The sequence below is a fragment of the Patiria miniata genome, unplaced genomic scaffold, assembly GCF_015706575.1.
Source record: "Patiria miniata isolate m_02_andy unplaced genomic scaffold, ASM1570657v1 HiC_scaffold_17, whole genome shotgun sequence".
Classification (NCBI taxonomy): Eukaryota; Metazoa; Echinodermata; class Asteroidea; order Valvatida; family Asterinidae; genus Patiria; species Patiria miniata.
In genome coordinates this window covers 3303909-3325198 of record NW_024037055.1, presented here as the reverse complement: position 1 = coordinate 3325198, position 21290 = coordinate 3303909, and the positions used below count along the sequence as shown (strand labels likewise).

Genomic DNA, 21290 nt, shown 5'->3' with positions numbered 1-21290 from the left:
GTTTTTTTCTTTTAACGAGACCGACACTGCAAAGCCGAACGATCGTTTTTAATACATCGTGTCATACAAAAGCAGGCAACACACACGTTGTGTTAATACAATTCAATGGCCTCCGCGGTGACGTCATTACACAACTCCTACCACGACTCCAGTTTCCGGGTGTCCACAAAAAACTTTGACAGATTTCTGGACCGGGGATGACTTAGTCACCCGAAGCTGGACCACCAAGCTGCCATTATCTGAAACAATTTCGCCAGAAGAAGGCTTCATTTGCTTGTAAAATCACACGGAGTTTCGGAACTGGACGATCGATCGAGTCGAACGTGCTGCATAAACGCTAGGACGGATATCTTGCGTGTGTGTCATCACGTGACCAGTCCCATGACAAGCAAGATGGCTGCCGCTCGATTGAGAAACATTCTCTTCGCATTTTATGCTTGTTTTTGCACATTCGGTGGGTATAAAAGTTTCATATTTTGGATTAAAGCGTATCGTATATATAGCTTTTTAGTCCATGCGTTTGGCTGGGTATTTTCTGTTTTGATCACTTTGAATTCGGGGTGTAAAAATGACGTAAATTTTTTTACGTGTTTTTCTATATACTCATACTGACTGTACATGTACAATACACACGTATACGCATATTGTGCATGTACATGTACAGTACATGTACATGTCATGATATGTACATGTATGGTAGTAAAACCAAACATGAATGAGACTCAGAGCTGAATGCTATAATATTCATAAATTCAGCAATACTATATTATTATTATTGGCATGATGATGTTAATGTTATAATTATTTTAATGCCATAATTTGTCTCTATTTTTTTTAAAATAATTAAACGTGTTCGCGCAATTACTTGGAAGCAAATTTGGAGCATGAACTTGATGAAGACTTGACGAATTGTTTAGATTTTGGATTGACAATTGTCTCAATCTTAGACACGGTGAGATTGCGGCAGTTTTAAATCCTTCGTGAATTCAAATTTGTTTCACAATTTATGGATTGGACGAGGCATTTAGCTTTAGACATCGGCCCAAGTGCTTCAGTGCGAACCCTTTCAAGCAGGGATGTAGTCGAGTCCATCACAAGTCCGTCACAAGTCCCTGCAAGTCCCTGCAAGTCCATCACAAGTCCTTCAGTTCCAATGAAACTCACAAGCTATTAAATGAGCTATGGACAAAGCATTGCTTTGTTGTTCTTCAGCCACTGTTTCTCGTGCTGGATTTGTGAGTGGACAAGTTTGTAATTTACTTGTGACTGGATTTGTGGTGGACTCTACTACATCCCCGCTTTCGAGTATTATTGTACTTAGCCCGACCAGGCTGTTTGTTGCAGACTGTATTAAAACCTTTTTACACTAGAGCCTCTCAACCGGGGTCGAACTCAACCCTGGGTGAACCTGGTGCCACCCGAGTTGAGTTTTTTTAATTTTTCAACCCTGCGTTCGACCCCGCATCATTTTGCACTTACTTCGTGAATCATGCAAACCGAGCTTATTTCACTAAGTAAGTACTGTTTTGAGCTGTGGCGAGAGTTTCAACCAAGGTTGACAATCTCAACCCTGGTCTAGAGCAGGGTTTTGTTCAAACCAGGGCAAAATCAACCTCAAGGTTGACGCAGGGCTGAAAATTTTCAAGTGTGAAATGCCGCATGTTTTCAACCCTGCGCCAAGCTCGCATCAACCCCAAGATTTGTGTAGTGTGAAAAGGCCATTAGAGTACCCCTTAGATGCCAGTCAGGCCTGTAAGATCCAACGATTCTACTGGGAAGAGTTGGAGCTGGAGTTGGAGGATTTTGTAGGATTGAGGAGGACAGCCTGGCCACCATTACTGGACATGGGGCTTGATGCCAAACAAAAGTTTAAGTACAAAGAAAGTGCCATTGCTTTCCTTCAGAGTGGAGGATTTTGTAGGGTTGAGAAAGGTAGAGCCCAGCCACTATGATATTACATGGGGCTTGATACAACGAGTGTGCCATTGGTTTCATACACGTGGAGGATTTTGTAGGATTGAGGAAGGTAGATTCCAGCCACTATAACTTAAATGGGGCTTGATGCTCCTTGAAACTTGGTAGGTACTAAGAGTGTGCCAGTTGGTTCCTGCACAGTGGAGGATTTTGTAGGATTGAGGAAGGTAGAGCCCAGCCACTACAACATTACATGGGGCTTGATACCACTTGAAACTTGGTAGATACAGAGAGTGTGCCATTGGTTTCAATGACAGTTGAGGATTTCGTAGGATTGAGGAAGGTAGAGTCCAGTCACTATTTCATTACGTAGAGCTTGATACCACTTGAAACTTGGTAGGTACAAAGATGGCGCCATTGGTTTCCTGCAGAGTGGAGGATTTCGGAGGATTCCGAATGTTTCCAGGCAGAAAATGTTTTGTGATTTGTTGTTAAACTAAAATATCTTAAGGGGAAAATTAGATATCATATTCAACAGATTTGCAACAGATTAAGTATAAACATAATGAACGGTTTCCTTGATTATTCTTTGAAATTGAAACTAAAACCTTTACTATTTTGATTTAATTATTCAGTGGAAGCTTAAGAGTAAGAACATTAGTAAAGCAAAAAATACACAGCCTAGTGATATCGAAGTATTCAGACTTTAATATGTAGCTGCAATATATTATGATGTATCTTTTCCCTTTAAGCGATTTATTTTTTACATGATCTGTTACTTATATAAATTTGGGATTTTTCCTTTGTTGATCGCTAAATATTCAGTCCTTAAAAAAACAACATTAATTGTAGATCCCACTATTGTGATTCGTAGCTTTTTTTAAAGAAAAGTTGTAATATTTACTTTGTTTTGTAAATATGACATAGATTTAATTTGCAAAAAAAAAATTGTAAAAAGGATATTGTGAAATAGTGATTCCATCTCGCTCATAACATATTTTGTCGATGTTTTTCTTACATGTTTATATTTTTGAATAGATTTTTATCCCACAGACGGGGTCTGGGTCCCCTGCCTTGACCTAAAAAAAATAGACACGTTTTTGATAACATATTGTAATTGTTTTTCGAAATCAAACTCCTCAATTTGGAGTTCTGTTTTGAAACTTGACTGTGATCCGTGTTGTGTGTGAGCCAAATCAAATATCCTTTCCGGATGCCATAATTGACACACACATCCCGTGAACGTCAGCTCAGAAAATAGAACCAACCCCCTCAAAAATCCCTTAGCCATCTTTATTGATACACCAGAGTTGGTTTTAATCGTGTGCTTTTCTATCTGTGACAATCCGGTTTCCGTTCTGTATGTACGATAATCACCAAGTTCATTACCCAAACCTGTCGAACATTGTTTTACATGAAACAAAACAAAACGCTTCCATTTTGAGTCAAGTTGCAGCCACAGTTGGCTGTACAATATTACATGTATTTATATTAATTTACTTCACGTTTCTGTCGCGGGTTGTGGAAAAGGTTACATAATCCATATAAAACTCCACAATCGCGTTAGAATTATTATTAAAACAGGAAAATATAATACATTAGGCCTATATATAAAATTATGAAAAAAACTATGAACATGCAATGCAAAATAAAACACAAAAACTAAACAACCACGAACCAAGATTAAATCCAATAAAAAAAATGCAACCTAGTTCATGGTTGACATCAACATACACAGAGACAATATCAAGACTCAAAGAAACGAAAATAGAAAACAATTTGACAAGACTCGAGAAACGCAGAAAGAACAAAAATACGTGTATTAACAAACTAACTATAATCGAGTGGTGCAATAACAATATTGGGGTAGAATAAAGTAAAACGAATAAAGTACTATTTGCAAAAGAACAATATCAGTATAAAAAATAAGTAACTCAAGCAATAATTTACAAAGTAACAAACTTGACTTAAAAAGTAAACTGCTGAAAAAAGTACCACTTTCAAATTATCAAAATATATCATCGGCAAAATTGTTCAAAGAAATTATAACACACCTGTACGAAATACTTATTGATTTGATGTTTACTATTTTCACTTATTTATAATTGTAAAATTTAATTGTATTATTAGTTGTTGTTTCCGACAGCCGTCAAGCGGAATTCAATCAATGGATGCCGACATAATTTTAGACAAATTTATCTTACATGAAAAAAATGCTTACTGTTGTAAATTTAAATAAAATTATTCGGGGACGCTACAAACAAATACAATTGAATGCCCCACTGACAATGATACCCTTTACTCGGGAGATGAGGATTATCTGCATGCCTTTTTCAAAGGAAAGACTCCCCGAGAAACATAATTGAGCATTATTTTTTATGTATATCACCTCGGGGGGTTTCGGTCGATCGGAATACTGGTCAAAACACAGCAACCCCCGAAGCGATTAAAGCATTAGCCATATATCCCCGGCTGAATTAATGAGGCAGTAGAAGTGGCTAATTGGCAGATGTCCAAACAGCCAAAAAAAAATGGTGTGGAGATGTTGTTATGACCATCTCGTTGGTCCCTGGCGTAATGCATTTTAATGCGTTAAAATGCATTTATACTTGTACGCTGTGGTCACCAGCAAGCTTCAGGCCAGTGGTTCGATATGCATAGTTTAAACACTGTTGTAGACTATAATCCAGCCGCAGGAATCATCACTGGGCATGGCGTTGAACCACGCTTTATACGTACGCGCGCACTCGGTACCCCTCCAACCAAGCACATATAGCACGTTTTCTACTTGCAAAACACGTGCCGCACATTGCATTGGCATCGTTACCCCCCCCCCCCCCCGTAATGGCTGCTCATTGTCCATAAGCAAGCCACTTCGTTGCAATCATATCCTTTCAGGAATACTGTTTAGTGTCAGGCCTATATTGGGGTTACGGACCTAGGGCAATGGCCAGCAATGCCATGGCGAAGGGCAAGGTCTACCGCCTGCGAGGAAATTAAATTTACGCAGAAAAAAAATGTTTTCACGCTGCAAAACCTATCAAGTCTATAGGGAAAAGCATGATTTAATGAAAGCGCTGCGATGGTTTCTGATTGTTTGAATGATGTTTGATTGTATTGCGAAGTGTATGTGTGCCCTCGCCGAACTTCGTGTGAAAAAAATGGCGGCCGAGCCATGGGCGTCGCCAGGATTTTTTTCTAGAGGGGGGCAAAAAAAATTTGGGACAAAAAATGCTTGTATTTCTCAACACATCGATTTATCAGTCTTGGAGGGGGCAGGGACATTTTGCCCCCCCCCCCCCAACTCATTAAATTTACACCACTTTGTCTTCGCGCCTCTTTTTCTGTTTTTGCTTTTCCGGGGGGGGGGGCAAGTACCCCCCCCCCCCCCTCGCCCCCCCCCCCCCCCCCCCTCGCGACGCCCATGGGCCGAGCCTTCATTTGATTAATATTGGCTCTGTATTTTACTGACTGCATTATAAATTTCTTTGACAGTTTATTGCGAGGACACTTTGTACATCACGCACTCACCTAGCTATGTAGAGTTTCAGAAAGACGCCGGGCCGATTGACGTCACAGAAGTCCCGGATATGTTGTCTCTAGCCCTGGGATTCTCAAGTTCAAAAGTAAGTCGAGATTATTTTTTATTACTTTTAAAAAGTACATGTATTCGAAGATCAACGAACGAACGATGTCGAATTTTCTCTCTGGAATCGAATTACAAATAAGGTCATGTTTTTATATTGGCGAACCGAATGTGTGCAGCGTTAGGTATGTTTTCTCCTTGAATTTCGCGGGAGATGTATTAACGATCTTCTATAATTTTCGTTTGTTTTTTGTCAGGAGTTGAAATGGACAGGGTTAGCGGTGGGGGATTTATTCCGTAGACCCAGAGCTAACGTCTTTATCACCGTTGAGACCACAGACGATTCGTTGTCTCTAAATTTAGGAAGTGATGCCCAACTCCAATATCTCTTGCATGGTGTAAGTCCGTTTGCTTGATTTCCAGAATTTGAAACTTTATTTTCAATCTTCATGTTGCCATTTTCGGGGGCATTTGAGACCTTTTTGGTTTTGATGCAAATTCAATTTCTATATTCATGAGCAAACGTGTGAAATCACTGAAGGCAGAACTACAGCGCAAGCTTGCCAGAATCTTGGATTTTTTTTGATTTCGTAAATTTCCAGGTCTTGTAATTCATTGTTGTGTCACTATTATGACAGTAAGCCATTGAGCAAATTTGAAAAATAAACAAAATTTTATGTTGTTTACATCCGAAGAGCGGAGTGGTCGGCCTACAGACGCTAGCTGACACACTCACTTTAATGTTCGGCGATCGGCCGTTGTTCCTTGAACTCACCCCAGAAGTAAAGGTAAGCTTACGTCATGATGACGTCAAACAAACCCGAGGTGTCGTGAAAAACCCTTCTCTTAAGGGATCTGAAGACAGTCATAGAGCTTTTAAGGAATGTCGAAAGCTCTCCCATGTGGAAAGAGCTTTGCTTTTTTATAAGGATAGCCAGGAGTTACGGTTTTAAGTTGAAGGAGCTTTGCCGCGGCGAGACGATAAATTACAATGCAAATTTCAGATGTTGTGAATCTTTCAAGTGTTTGGGGAATAAAATTCAGTTGAGTTGATAACAGTTGCAGTGGAGTTACGCATAATTATGATGGCCAGCACTGTCAGACAAAGATTAAGAATGTATACAGCATGTTGAAAAGAAAAAGTTGGCACATCTTGAACTTTTTTGTAATCGTAAATGTCAAATAATCTCAACTAAGATGAAAAGAAAAATCGAATATGTAAGACCACGAATTTTGTCCGAGACGCACTAAACCCGGGTCCATACCTCAAAATATGACATTCTCTGGGTTGTTTTGGTGTATTTTATTTGACTCCTATTTAAATCCTACTTGAATCCCGCCTGGGCCAACATGGGGAATGTTCAGCTCCTGGCCGATTATGTTGGTTTTCCGTGGAAAATTATATTAACATTCCCTGGATTTCCTGCAAAACTAGACATTCCTTCATCTCCCTTTTCTTTCGGTGTCTCAGACTTGCGAGCTACATCACCGTGAACGTCTGAGAAACCCATAGTTTCATTAATGAAAGAATGGAAATAAATCATTTTTAAAAAAATCCCTTTTTAGGGCGTCCACGTTTCCACGGAGTACCAGAGTGTTTTTAAGTCTCTGCCGGACACGCTAAGCGATGTGCTGCCGCTACTCAAGGGCGATAGGTCCGTAATTGCTGACAGCCAACTGGGCTCTCTAAATCTGACCAACTCGGCTGATGTGGCTCTGCTTGGCGAACTGCAGTTCCTGAGAGAGGTTGCCCACAAGGTTCGTTGTAAAACAAATATATCTAGAAAGTTTTTTTCTTGATCAAAATGAAGTTTGACCTCGGCGAAAAATCAAAATGACTGAAGATTGCACCTTAAGCTGCCATTGGGCTAATAACTATAAAGTTGTTTTACTAATGGCTATAAAGGACATGTTCTATAGGTACAGTAATACTTGATATAAATGGTGGCAATTCGGGTTGACGTACAAATATAAAGTTCTTCAAAGGAATGTTGAAGACGACTTTATCAGGTTTCTGTCTTTGATTGACAATTTGTTTTGGGTCTTTGTCCCCGAACAGCTGCGAGAGAACCCCGAGCTAGTGACAGACGGTTTTCCAGACCTCTATTCCTTTACGCTGGCTGGTTTAAGAGTCATTCAGAGCAAGTACGGAGTCGACTCCATACAGGCCCAAGATGCAGCCAAGTTGGTGGAATCTTTCATATCCCAGGTGAGTGCTTCATAATGGAACCTTCCTGCCCGCCGATCAAATACATTGACCAATCAGATCATGAGTTTTGGTCACGTGACCATGTCCGCAAGCCAGAAGTGGGCGGGGCTTATGGTCAAATACGGACCGTTCCATGGCTGCTACAAAAGGCTTTCCAGACTTGTACCTTAATTTTGTTGGTAGTGTAAAGCCTTTCTTGGTCCATTTATTGTTAAAAAAAATCTGATGACAATAATTAATTACTGAAAAGACACATCGACTTGATACCTAGGTTCTTTTTGAGCTTTTAAAAACTAAAGAGAACCCTTTTTTGTGCAATCCTATAGACTTGGTGTAAACGTACATAGGTCATCACTTCGCACACCAAAAGAATCTCATCATTATACATGCCAAGCTCCTGCATAAAGCCCATTTTTCCCTCGTTCTCATTGCCCAATCTTGCTGTTTACTAACCCAAATATAGCCACTCTGTTTCTGGGAAGCCTCGTTTCTTTATCAACTTTCCCTCACCTTCTAACAGTTTTTTTTTTCGTGTTCATCGGTAACCCAAGACCTTGCTACCCAAGTCATTATCTGACACCGGATATTCCTCCGTGACCCCAAATGACCTCAGACAGATCACCTATCTTGTACCCTGTCTTCTTGTCACATAGCATTTCACCTGTTACGTTGGTCTTTCAGTCTTTAGAGGGGAAAGGGCACAGCCTTGTTTTTTTTGTGCTACGAAATGTGATATGGGAATGATGGATCTAGAAAATGAACTAGTCGCACAGTGACATACATGTGGCTTAGCCAGCTGTACATGTAGTTCGCGCACAGCCGCGGTGGCTATTTTTAGATTCATTGCCGCATTAAAATGTGGCTCCTCAAAAACAATGTTGTTTGGCAGTATACACTTTTCATTCTCGCATCGCATTTACTTCGATTCTGCCGCATTGTTTAATATTGAATGAACTGGGCTGCGCGTTGTGGCTTTGACAACATTAAAAAGTGACTAGCGTTTCAGCACAAAGGCATGATTGATTCAAAACGATTCGTTTGAGCTATTTTTCTTTATTCCTGTGAATGATCGTATAAAATATACCAAATTGTTATTTTGGAACTAAAACGTTTAAAAGTTGTGTGTTTTCAATAAAGAGCCTAGAGTATTAAAGGGAAAGTGATGACTAACATTTGAATGAAGAGGGTTTTTTTTCTGTTTTTTTTGTAAATTGTCTGTTGACAATGGTGTGGATTTTTTTTTTTTGGAGGGAGCAGGGTGAGATGAGGTGTCGGTTCCAACATTATTTTTCTTACACCGACCTTATCGTTGATTTGATTTCTTAAAGTTAGAAGAGAACTGCATAAAATTCTTCAGGGAACCTCAGAATATCGACCGTTAAGTTACTGTGGTCTGGGAAGATCATTATCATCTTCAGCAACGACAACATGACCACTTAATGTTAATCCAGGGCCACGCTATACACTCTATTCGTCGTAAATCGATTTATAAATAGACAAAAAATACCTATGGAGGCGCCGCAAGGGAAAATGCTGCGTGTGTGTTAAAAGGTCGGGCATTCACGTCACGTAGACAGAGGCGAGACATACGTAAGGTTCATAAATTGTCGATTACGAAACCATGTCCTCGTTCCGGTATCGGCTACATCACTTGCTTAGAATCACAGAACTGTTACATCTCCGAATCAAACGTGAATACTCTACGCTAAAAAAATATAGAGAGTTAAGGCCAAAATAAAAAATACTCGGTCTCTGGTCAGCGCGCGCGTCGATTTTAATCATGCGCGTCAACCTTTTTTTTTCAAATTAACACGGAAGCTACAACAGCGCCCTCTATTGCCGGGCCTTCTCAAATTTTTGTACCAAGGAGCATCAAGGAATGGGGAAATTGCACCAAAGCAAATGATAAAGGGCACCAAGGCAAATTATGGAGGACACCAATGTATAATGAGGACACAAAAAAGCAAAATAGTACCCACCTTGTCTGTACAATACAAGCTTGAAAAAAAAAAACACCGCATCAATTCCGGAACTTCGGTCTGACCAGAGACCGATTATTTTTTTTTGGGGGGGGGGCCTAAGGTTTGATGTTTCTGAACGATACACGGAACATTTTAAGCTAGTCTCCCCCGTATATCAGAAGAAAAATCTTAACCCGAACTTGGAAGAAGCCACGGTTTTAAAAACGCCCACTGATGAGACGCTGTCGGTATACGTACGTACGTCTACCGCACGCACGCCGCAAAGTATCATTCTTGGCTTTCGATGCTCGCGGCGATCGTCCATTTCGGGGGCCTAATACGGCGGGCCATTGATCAAGAAAACACGGCGCGTTTACCGTAATGTCTTGGTCACGCACGTGTCAAAAATACTACAAGAAAAACAAACAGTATGATTGAATCGGCATGCAAGTTTCGTACGTCATCTACAGTGCAACGTCCGCTCGTAATTTTGTGAACTCTTATACGGGTATGAATTTGTCATTAAAAATTATACTATGTGAAATTGATTATAAGCTACCATTGCTGGAAGTGATAGGCCTGCATGAAGTGGTGAAGTTTTAATTAATTGAATTTGAAGGTGAAAACAATTACATGTATTTCGAAATTCTCCAGTTCAAAATCATCGGATCCCTGTCAAAATGCAAACAAGGCGTGCTAAATTATAAAACGGAGTTGAAAGCATACAGCTGTTTTTTGTTAAATCGTGTTAAGATTTTGTTGGCAGCTAGTTTGCGTTTGCTCGATTGATTTCACTCTTTTCTTTCCGAGTTGTCAGTTCACATTATTTGGAATCGTGTTCGAATAAATAATCATGTTAAACTGTATCCGACTTTTCAGAGCATCGGCGAATCGTTGGCAGCCATCTACGTTAAATTTGACGGAAACATCAGCCGATCAAAGTCGGCCGGCTTACTTTAATCGAAACATCGAAATCATGATCATTTTCATTATTCACGATGTTGTTATCCCCGCAGTGTGTGTGTGTGTGTGTGTGTGTCCACGCAACATAAACCAATTACCAATTCCATTCTGTCCTCGTTTCCCGCGCTAAAACCAGACATTCCGCGCTTTGGTAACCAAGGCAGAGCGGTTGCTATGGCGACACACTGACGTCACCAATCGATGTCAAAATTAGAATATAAATCACCGATGCTTTAGCGCCTCGTTTTGTCAATTTCATGTCATTGAGATTCGGAGTGCGTATGAATAAATCGGTCTTGAGTGTGACCGTTTGGTTTGGAAAGTATCCAAGTATACAAAAGTGTCAAAACTGAAAACAAATAGAAGAAAAATCAAAATGAAAAAAATGAAACATTTTTTTTCTTTTAGACAGTATAAGAGAATTAAAGATCGCAAAATTATTTACGCCGCGACGGTCCAGCGCCAACATGTCACTGCAAATTGAAAATTGCTCAAATTATTACACACGCAAAAAGAGGAAAGTTATACACTGTAGGCCCCTAGTTCATTATTATACCGTCAATGTAGAGTGATTGGTTTTGCGGTGCCCGGCGGTGACAGGAGTTGTTCCTCAGAAATTTTGCAAAAGAAAATAATAAATAATCGGAAAAAAAATAACAGAGAGCTGTGTAGGCCTACTATAATATTGTACCCTGTAAAATAACCATTTCATAATTATGGAGATCACTTTCATTGCAATGTCACGACTAACGGAATTTCCGCCATTTCCCATTTCGGTTGGGGGATCTCAAATTAATAAATGAAAATCTAATGAAAACTTTCAACGGGTTTTGAAATTCTTTGTTATTAAGACGAACCCTCTTACTGTTTAAACAGTCACAGACAGTCAAAAATTCCATCTACTTCCCCTGCCATGCCTTTTACTACAGGCTAGTCACCAACAGTCATATTTTAAGCAAGCACTGTGACTAGTCAAATTCGGTCAACAGACAATAGCAGGAAACTGATGGCACCGCTGGCTTATCAATCACCTACAGTCAAGGCACAGCTGTATCAAGTTACATAAACAGTCACAGCCAGTCAAGCCTGTTTTATGTAGGCTGGGAGCTCTTAACTGTTGAAATGATTTTGACTGAAAGGACAACTTAGCGCAGACTGTATGTTTGCATATAGGAGGGTTGATACAGAAACTACGAGTCTTTTCACAATTAAAACGTGTGCGTCATGTACTTAAAGAAAGAACCAGCTGTGTGCATCCTCCTTTAACACAGCAATTTGTAATGTGCGCGAACCCTCATAATTGCCATTAATTGACTACGTGTACATGTACCTGGTTCGCGTGGGGTATTATCTTAATTAGCTATTCATTAAACGAGCCTCCCGGAGATTGTACAATCCTCAACGCACCGTTTTCTCGCGGGCTCTCGTATATAGTAAGTGAATTGCAAAACCCTATTAAACATGCCCAGTTAAGTGTCAATTTAGAAAATTCGATCCTCTCTTCAAACCACACGTATCCCAAAGGCTCGTTTCGATTACGATAAAAATGCTGCTTTTTCTATATCGGTGTAGGTTTGCGAACATGTTTTGCTTGTACCATATGGATCATTTATACTGTACTATGTACCACGCTTCAAATTGACGACAGTTAAGTTGGAAATGAAAACCTGTGACATTTTGCTGACACGCCGCGGAATGTTTTCTCCGCTGATCCATCGCACGCTTGCACAATGTTATTACCAAGTTCGTGTAGATTGTTTCCAATACGGCAGCAAATTTAAAGAGACAGTTTTACATGTAGAATTTAAAATGTATTCTCGGCACTACAGAAACCCTTCATTCTTACAATGGTTTAGTCATAACTTGCAGATCATTTTTAAAACTACGGCCAAATTTGGTTCTGTGTGATGACCATGATTTATATAGTGGCAACGCTTATTAATAGTGTTCTCAAACGTAACCAAGGTGACAAAAACAAAATGTCCAACTTTTCGTGATTTTGACTGTTATCGTGGCATTCCTGTCATTATTTTCAGTTTTCGACCGAAATGGCCAACCTATATGACGGTGATTTGCTGGTAGAGGTGATGACGTCACACGAAGAACCGTTCGTGAATCGGCAGAGTAGATCTTTACTACAGGTAGGTAGGCCTATCTAGATTAAAACAAGAAAAATGCTGAGAGCGTGTAAGGGATAAGACAAAAAAGATCTGCTTTCTTACTCGGCGTTTGGACATTTCAGATTTGTATTCTGTACATTGAGTATCCTGATGACTGGTACTCCTCTCATTCACGCTTAGCATGGACATCTGTTGCAGAATATTTCAGCTAAGCAGCTCATGAAATTATGCCCACTTTTAAATATTTGCTTCCGAGGGAGAATCCTTAATTTCTCGTCTTTCATTAACGCTTATTTCGCTTTAACTTCAGGTTGCCGCTACCAGCCTCCCACCATCACAGGGGCAAATTGGCAACAAAGCCACGCCCTACGACGAGGATTATCCTGTCATCTTCAACATAATCCTATGGTTTGCCATAGTCCTAGCCCTAGCCATTTACGCAGTGGCTTACAGCTTATGGAATTTGGATCCTGGAGACACGATCATCTACCGGATGACTAGCCAGAGGATGAAAATAGATTAAGGATAATCCTCAGATTAGCTTAATCCTGTCAAGGATATACGGTAATCCTCTTTTGAAGTCATTCCATTTGTGGTGTATCATAGGATATTAATTTTTACTCATTCATAATCCAAGGGATTAGTCGTAATGAAAGATGAAAATAGATTAATTAGTAATCCCCAGCAATGCGATAGTCCTCATAGAGATGTGATATTTTTTTGAAATCATTTACTGATCTGTTTAGGATATAATTTTTGTGTGTCAATACCCGTGATGAGTTAAAATATGGGATTAAGTTTTGAAAGATGATTTTCATTAAATGTGGGCTAACTTACAATTAACTTACAATTTAATTAAGTTTCAGTATACATGTATGCATTATTCCATTTAAACCTGATATTATCTGGATTAAGAAAATGAGCTAATCCCCTCACAATTATTGATATAATTGTTTTCGTCTTTGATAAGAAACGTGCAGGAATTGGTGTAGAAACATAATTTTTGTAAATTGTTTTTGACGTTTAGTTAATAGTTGCAACTCGACAAAAAATATATAATATACTTACCCAGCTTTTGAATGTACCCTCAGTGTAACAAGTACTGTATAAGTATATTTATTGTTGACAAGTAAATAATTGTAATAATATGCAATTTATGTAAAAGTTTTATTGGCAAATAGCAATATTGCAACGGACCTAATTATTTTCACATTTACAACCAAGATAGAAAATGTTGTAGAATAACAAGCATTTAGAGAAACAAATTCTTAAAAACCAAAAAAAAAAAAACATGGTAAATATAGTCTGAACGAAATTATGGGTATAAAGGTTAAACTAAAGCATGTAACACGATAACATTAACACATTCACTTACAAAAAAATAAAGACAAGTCGAAATTGTGAATATTAATATTATTGCTATATTGTGAAGAAAGGAAAGCACAAAACCTTCGAGAATTTGTGAAATCTAGCAAATTAATAATTACGGGCAGTTCTTGTAAAAATTTCATTTCATTTCAAAGTTTGACTCTTCACTGTAAATTTCAATTCGGCGGTATTCTGTTCTCAGTTCTGAACGTGTACACGTCGAAGATAGTTTAGGCAAGAATTAAGACGACAGAAGTGTAATTTATTGCAAGTAATAAAAGAGTATCAGTGTGAACCGTGCATTAGTTGGAATCGTAGATTGTGAATGACAGCGAAAAAAAAAACTGCGAAAAGAGTTTGCAGGGAACTTATTATTTCCGAACGTGGATCAGAAAATTGATTTCTCGCCGGCGTTATAGCGAGTCTGATCTTTAAATAACGGAAGTCTCACTTGGCGGGAAAACGTAGAAAATATCGATGCATAAACAGGTGTAGTGCGTTGGTGTCAGTAAATGTTAGAAAGATATTTCTGGATGTTTTATTTCAAGTAATGTTTATTTAGCGATGAATCATGATTTGTATTTTATGGCTTTATCTCTCAAGTGAATAAGGGAACATAACAGATACTATGAAGGAATAAAAACAAGTCAAAGACGATCCTTTTAAACATTTTGAGATTTATTGGTTCTCAAGAAGCCTAAATATTCTAAATTGTATATCAGTATTGTACGCGATGATCGGTGTTGATTTTTGTACAAATATAATAAAACGTTCCCCTGTGTTTCTTTATATCCGTGTCGTCATTGTCGACCTTTTGGTAAATGTGGGTATTATGATTCGGGATGTACATCTGCAGCATGGTGAACACATTGGTGTCGATTTCATTTATGTGAATGAAATATACATCTGAATAAAATGAGGGTAGTAAAATAATGAAAAGAAATAAACATCTGTGTCTAAATACATTTAATAAAAGACATGTTAATTTACAGATACTTTAATTCTCCAACTAACGCCAAGAAGCAGAAAAGTTATTTTTCTGATCAAATACCATGTTCAAAATTCCCATGATGCCAAAAATGTATTATTAAACATCTCAACTCGAGGAAAAGTAAGGGGGCGGAGATGGGTTGTAAATTACTGGGAGGGGGGAGGCACTTGTCATGGATGTGCAGTGGCAGAAATAAGGGTACAATCAACCTTAGACATAATGACGTCACAATTTGTTTACATGTGCACTTTCTTATGGGAACCAGGTGGAGCTCTCGTCACCACCTGGCTCCCATAGGAAAGGGCACATGTAAACACAGCTGGCACAGATCCAGAGGGGGTTTTGAAGGTCAACCCTCCCCCCCCCCCCCCCCCCCCCCCCCCCCCGCTCTGACACCAAAAAACTAAAATTATAACAATGTGCTACATAACCTATATGTCTGCCTGTCCGCAACAATCGGACATAAACAAATCTGACAGGCCTGACCCCCCTGCAAAAATTGCTGGATCCGCCCCTGACATCATTATGGCTTATAGGTCTATAGGGGGTGTGGCTAGGGAGGGGGGGGGGGGGGCTGGTAGACAATCCCTAGTTCAGGACAACTATTTTCTCCTGTGAGAGTGTATTCATTTAAAGAGCCATCACTGGCTAGGTTTCATGTGCACTTCGGATGGATCCAATGATGTGAACGAAGCGATCCGGCATCGTACCTCTTGTCTCTCCGTACCTAAAAAAAACATTTCCAAAATATGAATTTTTCAAAGTTTTTCAAAATTAAAGGGGCACTTTTGTAGAGCGCCTTGTACAAAACAAATTTTCCAAATTGCAAACATTATTTAAAGGGTTGATACGGTGTTCTCAAATGGGCTAAATGTCCTGCCCATTTGCAAATAGGGACAGTCCAAAAAATAACCAATTTCAACAATGGGCTGTACTCACTGTGAGAGAGGTAATTTCAGTAGCGTCTCGATGTGTCTCAGCGACTCTGAAGCGTGGACTCCCAATGCATCTAATACATTGCACAGATAGTCTGAAAAAAAAAATCATATTCAGTGGGAATTGAACCAATAAAAAATTGAATCTAAAAATTAACGTGGCCTGACTTTGCGAACTTAGCAAGTTCTTCTTCAGAGTTCTTCTTTTAGCCTCTGAAGAAGAACTTGCTAAGTTCGCAACGTCAGGCCACATTAATTTTTAGATTTATATATTTCAGGTCCATCCAGTCAGTAAGCAGTTTGCAGCAGTCTTACTTTTTTTTCAATAAAAAATTACATAGAGATGAAATTTTAAACAGAGTAACGCACTATTTTTAAGTACAACGTTAAAATGTAGTGAAAGTCACCTCATGCAAAATAGTAATTCTCAAATCTGTCAAAATTACGAATTGTTTTGTATTGGAATACTTTTTGTTTTAGTTACCCCAAGTCTATTTAAACCATTACCAATATCTGTGGCCAGCTGCCTTGTTGCATTAGGTGTGAGCTCCGTGATCTTCAAGATGGCTTCCACGTAGGTGTGCATGGTTCCCCGGGCTATGGCTCCCAGCCAATAGTCGGCCAGGTGATCGGGCGTGGCCGAGCCTGTAAAGTGAAAAGTCAAAAGACTATGTCTAGAGCTATGGCTATGTTTACTGTCAGAATGTTGCCATATAGTTGTAAATGGGTGAAGGCCTAGACAACAGCTATTGAGCGATTCACAGATTCGGATGCAGTCAAAAGCTCTGTGTGTTTACTAGCATCTGTGCTGTTCTCAGGAATTCTCCATATAATCCTGATGATCGGGGTAATAAATACATATCCTCCGTCACTTAGCTGTTTCAGCAGGGGGTGGATAGTTTGAAAAACTCGGTGCTTCCTCTACGTCAGGGCCCAATTTCATGGCGCTGCTCAACAGTTAGCAGAAAAGTTGCGCTTACCATAGCAGAAAATTGTGCTAACCTTAATTAGCACTCCTTCATGGCGTGGACATGCAAACGGTTGCGCGCGCATGGACATTTTATACTGTTGCATCACTAATTTCAGCAACTTGCTTTCTTCTGAGGTAAGCATGCCTTTTCTGTGCTTACTGCTTGCGGTCTCCATGAAATAGGCGGAGGCCCTGTTAGCAGAAAATCGTGTGCTTAGCAGCATCATGACTTCGGGCCCAGGATGTTCCTGGGATGAAAGATGGTCTATTCTTTTGTAAGCATGCTGGTCAGGGGTAGTAATGTTGTCTACTCCATCTCATACCTGTTTCTGGAGGGAAGGGTAGCTTGCCCGTCTCCAGGGCCTTCTCTAAGCTCGGATGCTCCTGGGAGGTGAAGGGTTCCAGTTGCTGTGGTAGGGTCATCAGGTATTGGCCAATCTAGAATCGAAGTTAAATGTGTGATAAAGAACTTTGAAAGAGTTGTAATTGAGTCAATCACAAGTGACAGCACAAGTCAAATGTGACAACTCCAGACAAAGGAATGCCTTTGCCACAATTGATATTGAACTCCAAAGGTTTGCCACTTCATTGAAAAATAAATGCCTTGTGAAGACTTACATCATCACAATTTGGAGTTGAATAATCTGTTACCTTGGTGATGTATTCCTGCGGCGACAGACTGTACTCAGGCAACTCAGCAGCTAGCATACCTCCCTCTGCTGTCCAAACCTTGACAAATGAAATGATACTCAACGACTAAAGAAAATTCGTTGAGTTTCTGTAATTCTGAAATATTGCACTATTGGCCCATTTTATGTTTAATTCACTAAATGTGAGTACCTGGCCCTACATCAGATATGAACCAGCCAGCCGACCCAGCAAGCTCGTTGGTTGAGTGGTTGAGACATCTGCACTAGTAAGCAGGTCATGGGTTCGAGTCCCATCCAAAGTTAGGCATTTCTCAGACGTCACTGAGTAAACAGTACTTATCATACGACGGTGGTGAAGGATAAAACCCAGTAAAAACGTTACATTTCTAAAATGCAAAATTCCATTTTCTGCCCATATGCCCACTATTTCAGTGTAATTATGTTGCAACTCATGACACTTTACTCAAGTCTGGTACCCCGACTGCTTTACCTCCATGTCAGATATCTGCATCAGCTGTGCCTCCAACTGATGGAACACGATGCTGAATGTGAACTTGTGAGCATGCTCGTTGACCTTCTGCATGTAGTCCGTGACCTCTTTCAAAAGAGACACCTCATCTATTAAAAAAAAAATTAAAAGAAATTGTGTCTAACTTTGCAAAGTTTGTTTTTTACAAAATAAAAAAATTGTTAACAAAAATGAACTGTTTCATATATTTTCAAATATTTTTCCTGACAAGTCACATTAAAAATGTTAACGATTGGAAAATTTTGTAAAAAAAAAATCATCTGACCTTGTTTAAGTTTGACGACAAGATCCACAAATGCTGCATGCTGACCTGGATCTTCTATGACCAAGTAGTTGTATTCCTTAAACGGATTGGCGGAAAGCGGGCTAGACACACAAATACCCAAAATAGAAATACATTGTTATTAAAATAAAAAATAAAAAAATGTTCAAGGAAGCGAAAAACAACAAAACTGTTTCAAAGAGTTGCAGTGTAATTGACTTTTTTATAAAAAAAATTTGTTGACGTCTTTCTTACGTGAGATTGATGCTGGTGATTTTGGTCGGTGAGAATGCTTCTGCCACGTGATTGGTCGCCGTGTTCAATATTGAGCCAATCAGCTCCAGCTCAAATTCTTCACTCTGAAGTAAAAGTTCACCTGCAAACAAAAAAATAATTAACATATTTTGAGGAATATTCTCATTTTTTTCCAAACCTGCAACATCTTGCTCTCCACTGGTTCAGTGACAACTGACTGAAAAGTCCGCATTTTGATATACCGTACCACATGTCTGTATGATCTTGAGCGCGTGTTGGAACTTGCTCCAGTCCTCTCCCAACTCGGCCTGTGAGGGCGCTGTGCTATCGAGCCCTCCAGCAGTGTGTAGGGTGTCGAGTGCCGCGTGGAACTTCTGACAGTAGTTCTGGAACATTGCCTGCAAAGTTCACAAAAAATAAATCGAATTTTAATTAGTAATTTTAACACAGTGTTACAACTAGTAGATCGTAGTATATCACAAGAAATATTATTACCCCCACTAATACGCTTATATCAATCGTGGCTGTTACTATTCCTGATTGTCACGCTTATAATCATTTCTGAATTCTTGTCAAGTCTCTTCAAGGCTGTCACGAATATACCAAATAGTTGAATATTTTATGATTTCAATCTTCAACCGAATAATCAAATAGCTTTTTGCTGGTTTAAATATTTAAAAATAAAAAAAAATACCCACACACGCACACATGACTGTGATGTCATTTATCGCAAAGTTGCAGCGCTTTATTGTCAGGTGCCACTTTCACGTTACCTTTTTTTTGATGGCGGTTCATTGTTCACATCCTTTTAGCAGGTTAAAGCCCTTTTACGGTTATAACTTGGATACTTAATGCAAAACACTCTAGTGCCCCATAATGATCGTCGCACGCAAATTTCAACTGGTGTAACTTTTTACACAGTTGTAGCAGGCAGTTTCGAATATCCGAATATTTGGTCAAACACAGTTTCGAGTAATTGAATACTATGAAAAAAAGTAAGACTGCTGCAAACTACTTACTGACTGGATGGACCTGAAATATATAAATCTAAAAATTAATGTGGCCTGACGTTGCGAACTTAGCAAGTTCTTCTTCTGAAGAAGAACTTGCTAAGTTCGCAACATCAGGCCACATTAATTTTTAGATTTAATTGAATACTAAATTATTCGAAAGTGGACAGCCCTACTTTCCAGGTACATGAATTTATCCTTATTTTGAGAAGCAATGCAGGTTAAGTACGTTGCCCAAGGACATATTCCACCCACCTTCAATGCATCCAGTAATCCTACGATGCCGCAGCCATCCGTAAGACCCATACACCTCTCCACGGCCTACAGAAATAAAGCAGTTGCAAAATTTGTAAAATAATGTAAAACTCACATTTGATGGTCATTTCTAACAACTCTGGAATAAGCCTCTGTACTGATGACGTCACACTTTGTTTACATGTGCACTTTCCTATGGTGCTCAGTGGACCGTGGGCCCCCACTGGCTCCATATAGGAAAGCGCACATGTAAACAAAGTGTGACGTCATTAGTACAGAGGCTTATTGTGTCGTGAACCAAGCAGAGTTTTATAGCAGTTTGTACTTATCTTACCTCATGTGCATTTTTGAAGAGTTTACTGACAGAATCGGACAAGAACTGGGCGCAGTCTATCAAGTCGCGCCTTTCCTGAAAAATAAACATTTCAAGTTGAATTAAAAATAACGTAATCTTCTATGTTGAAGGGTAGAAGGCTTGCAACAAAGTTAGACCTGTTAGAAATCTTGAACTTAGACCAAATGTTCAATATTCCCATTCTCAACTATGACGTTAAATTTGAGATAGGTAGATTACTGGTAATTTAAACCTACCATCTGAGTACAGCTCAGCTCCTGCAGTAAGTATTCCTTCTCCAGCCGGCCATATTGCAACAGATAAGGAACATAGGGAGCATGAATGGCATTCACCAAATCCTCAAAATGCCGGCCAGATGGAGAGCCTTATTAAAGGACAGAAAACAAAAAAAAAACATTCTTCAAGATGCAAGCTTTTAAATAGATTTTTTTTTTGGACAAAAGTAACTGAAAAAATAAAAATTCAAAATAGTCTGGTGCCTGTCATGTCATGAGAAACTTAAAAGTGATCATTACAAATGGGAAATGACAAAAGGGTATTCATATACTGCTAAAAAGTCTTTGGAAGAAAACTTTTCTTTAAATTTGACGAATTTTGACTCTCACCTGCAGACGTCTGGATTGCACTTTCAAGATTCTTGGTAAATCTGTTTGTTATCTGGAAACAAATATTTCAAAAAGTAATGATAAAGTGAAAGCAAAGATTCTGCCATTAGGTTACTGCACAGTGCGGAATTTGATAGATTCTGAAAAAAATCCTTTCAGAGCTTTTGTTGGTTTGAGTTGCAGATAAAAATGGGCCAGAAGACACACCCTTAGGAGGTTTAAACCAAAATATTTAAATTCCATGAACTTGCACCTAAATCGCGAGCAAGGTACTCACAATTCCCGTAGAAACAGGAAGAATGACTCGACGCATTGGCTAAGAACTCAAGATAAATTATTCACAAAAGATTCT

The 21290-nt window shown here is 39.2% G+C and overlaps 2 protein-coding genes across 3 annotated transcripts in view; one reads left to right on the top strand and one right to left on the bottom strand.

Annotated features, from left to right (window-relative positions):
* Nucleotides 1-308: 308 nt before the first annotated feature.
* On the top strand, nt 309-14910 carry LOC119723486 (renin receptor-like). Its single transcript, XM_038194164.1, has 8 exons — nt 309-454; nt 5410-5540; nt 5758-5898; nt 6196-6288; nt 7067-7258; nt 7560-7709; nt 12670-12774; nt 13064-14910. Exons 1-8 carry the CDS (start codon nt 382-384, stop codon nt 13274-13276), a joined length of 1098 nt encoding a protein of 365 aa, XP_038050092.1. The 5' UTR covers nt 309-381; the 3' UTR covers nt 13277-14910.
* Nucleotides 14779-21290, bottom strand: part of LOC119723485 (conserved oligomeric Golgi complex subunit 7-like) — a 10837-nt gene continuing 4325 nt past the window's right edge. For both annotated transcript variants that reach the window (XM_038194163.1, XM_038194162.1), the window contains exons 12-24: nt 20939-20990; nt 20570-20697; nt 20313-20387; nt 19979-20044; nt 18961-19111; nt 18714-18834; nt 18462-18562; nt 18158-18285; nt 17669-17746; nt 17341-17455; nt 16555-16692; nt 16052-16142; nt 14779-15839 (exon numbers count right to left, since the gene is read on the bottom strand). In XM_038194163.1, coding sequence (XP_038050091.1) covers nt 15761-15839; nt 16052-16142; nt 16555-16692; nt 17341-17455; nt 17669-17746; nt 18158-18285; nt 18462-18562; nt 18714-18834; nt 18961-19111; nt 19979-20044; nt 20313-20387; nt 20570-20697; nt 20939-20990 — 1323 coding nt within the window. In that variant the 3' untranslated portion in view covers nt 14779-15760. The remainder of the gene's footprint in view (nt 15840-16051; nt 16143-16554; nt 16693-17340; nt 17456-17668; nt 17747-18157; nt 18286-18461; nt 18563-18713; nt 18835-18960; nt 19112-19978; nt 20045-20312; nt 20388-20569; nt 20698-20938; nt 20991-21290) is intronic.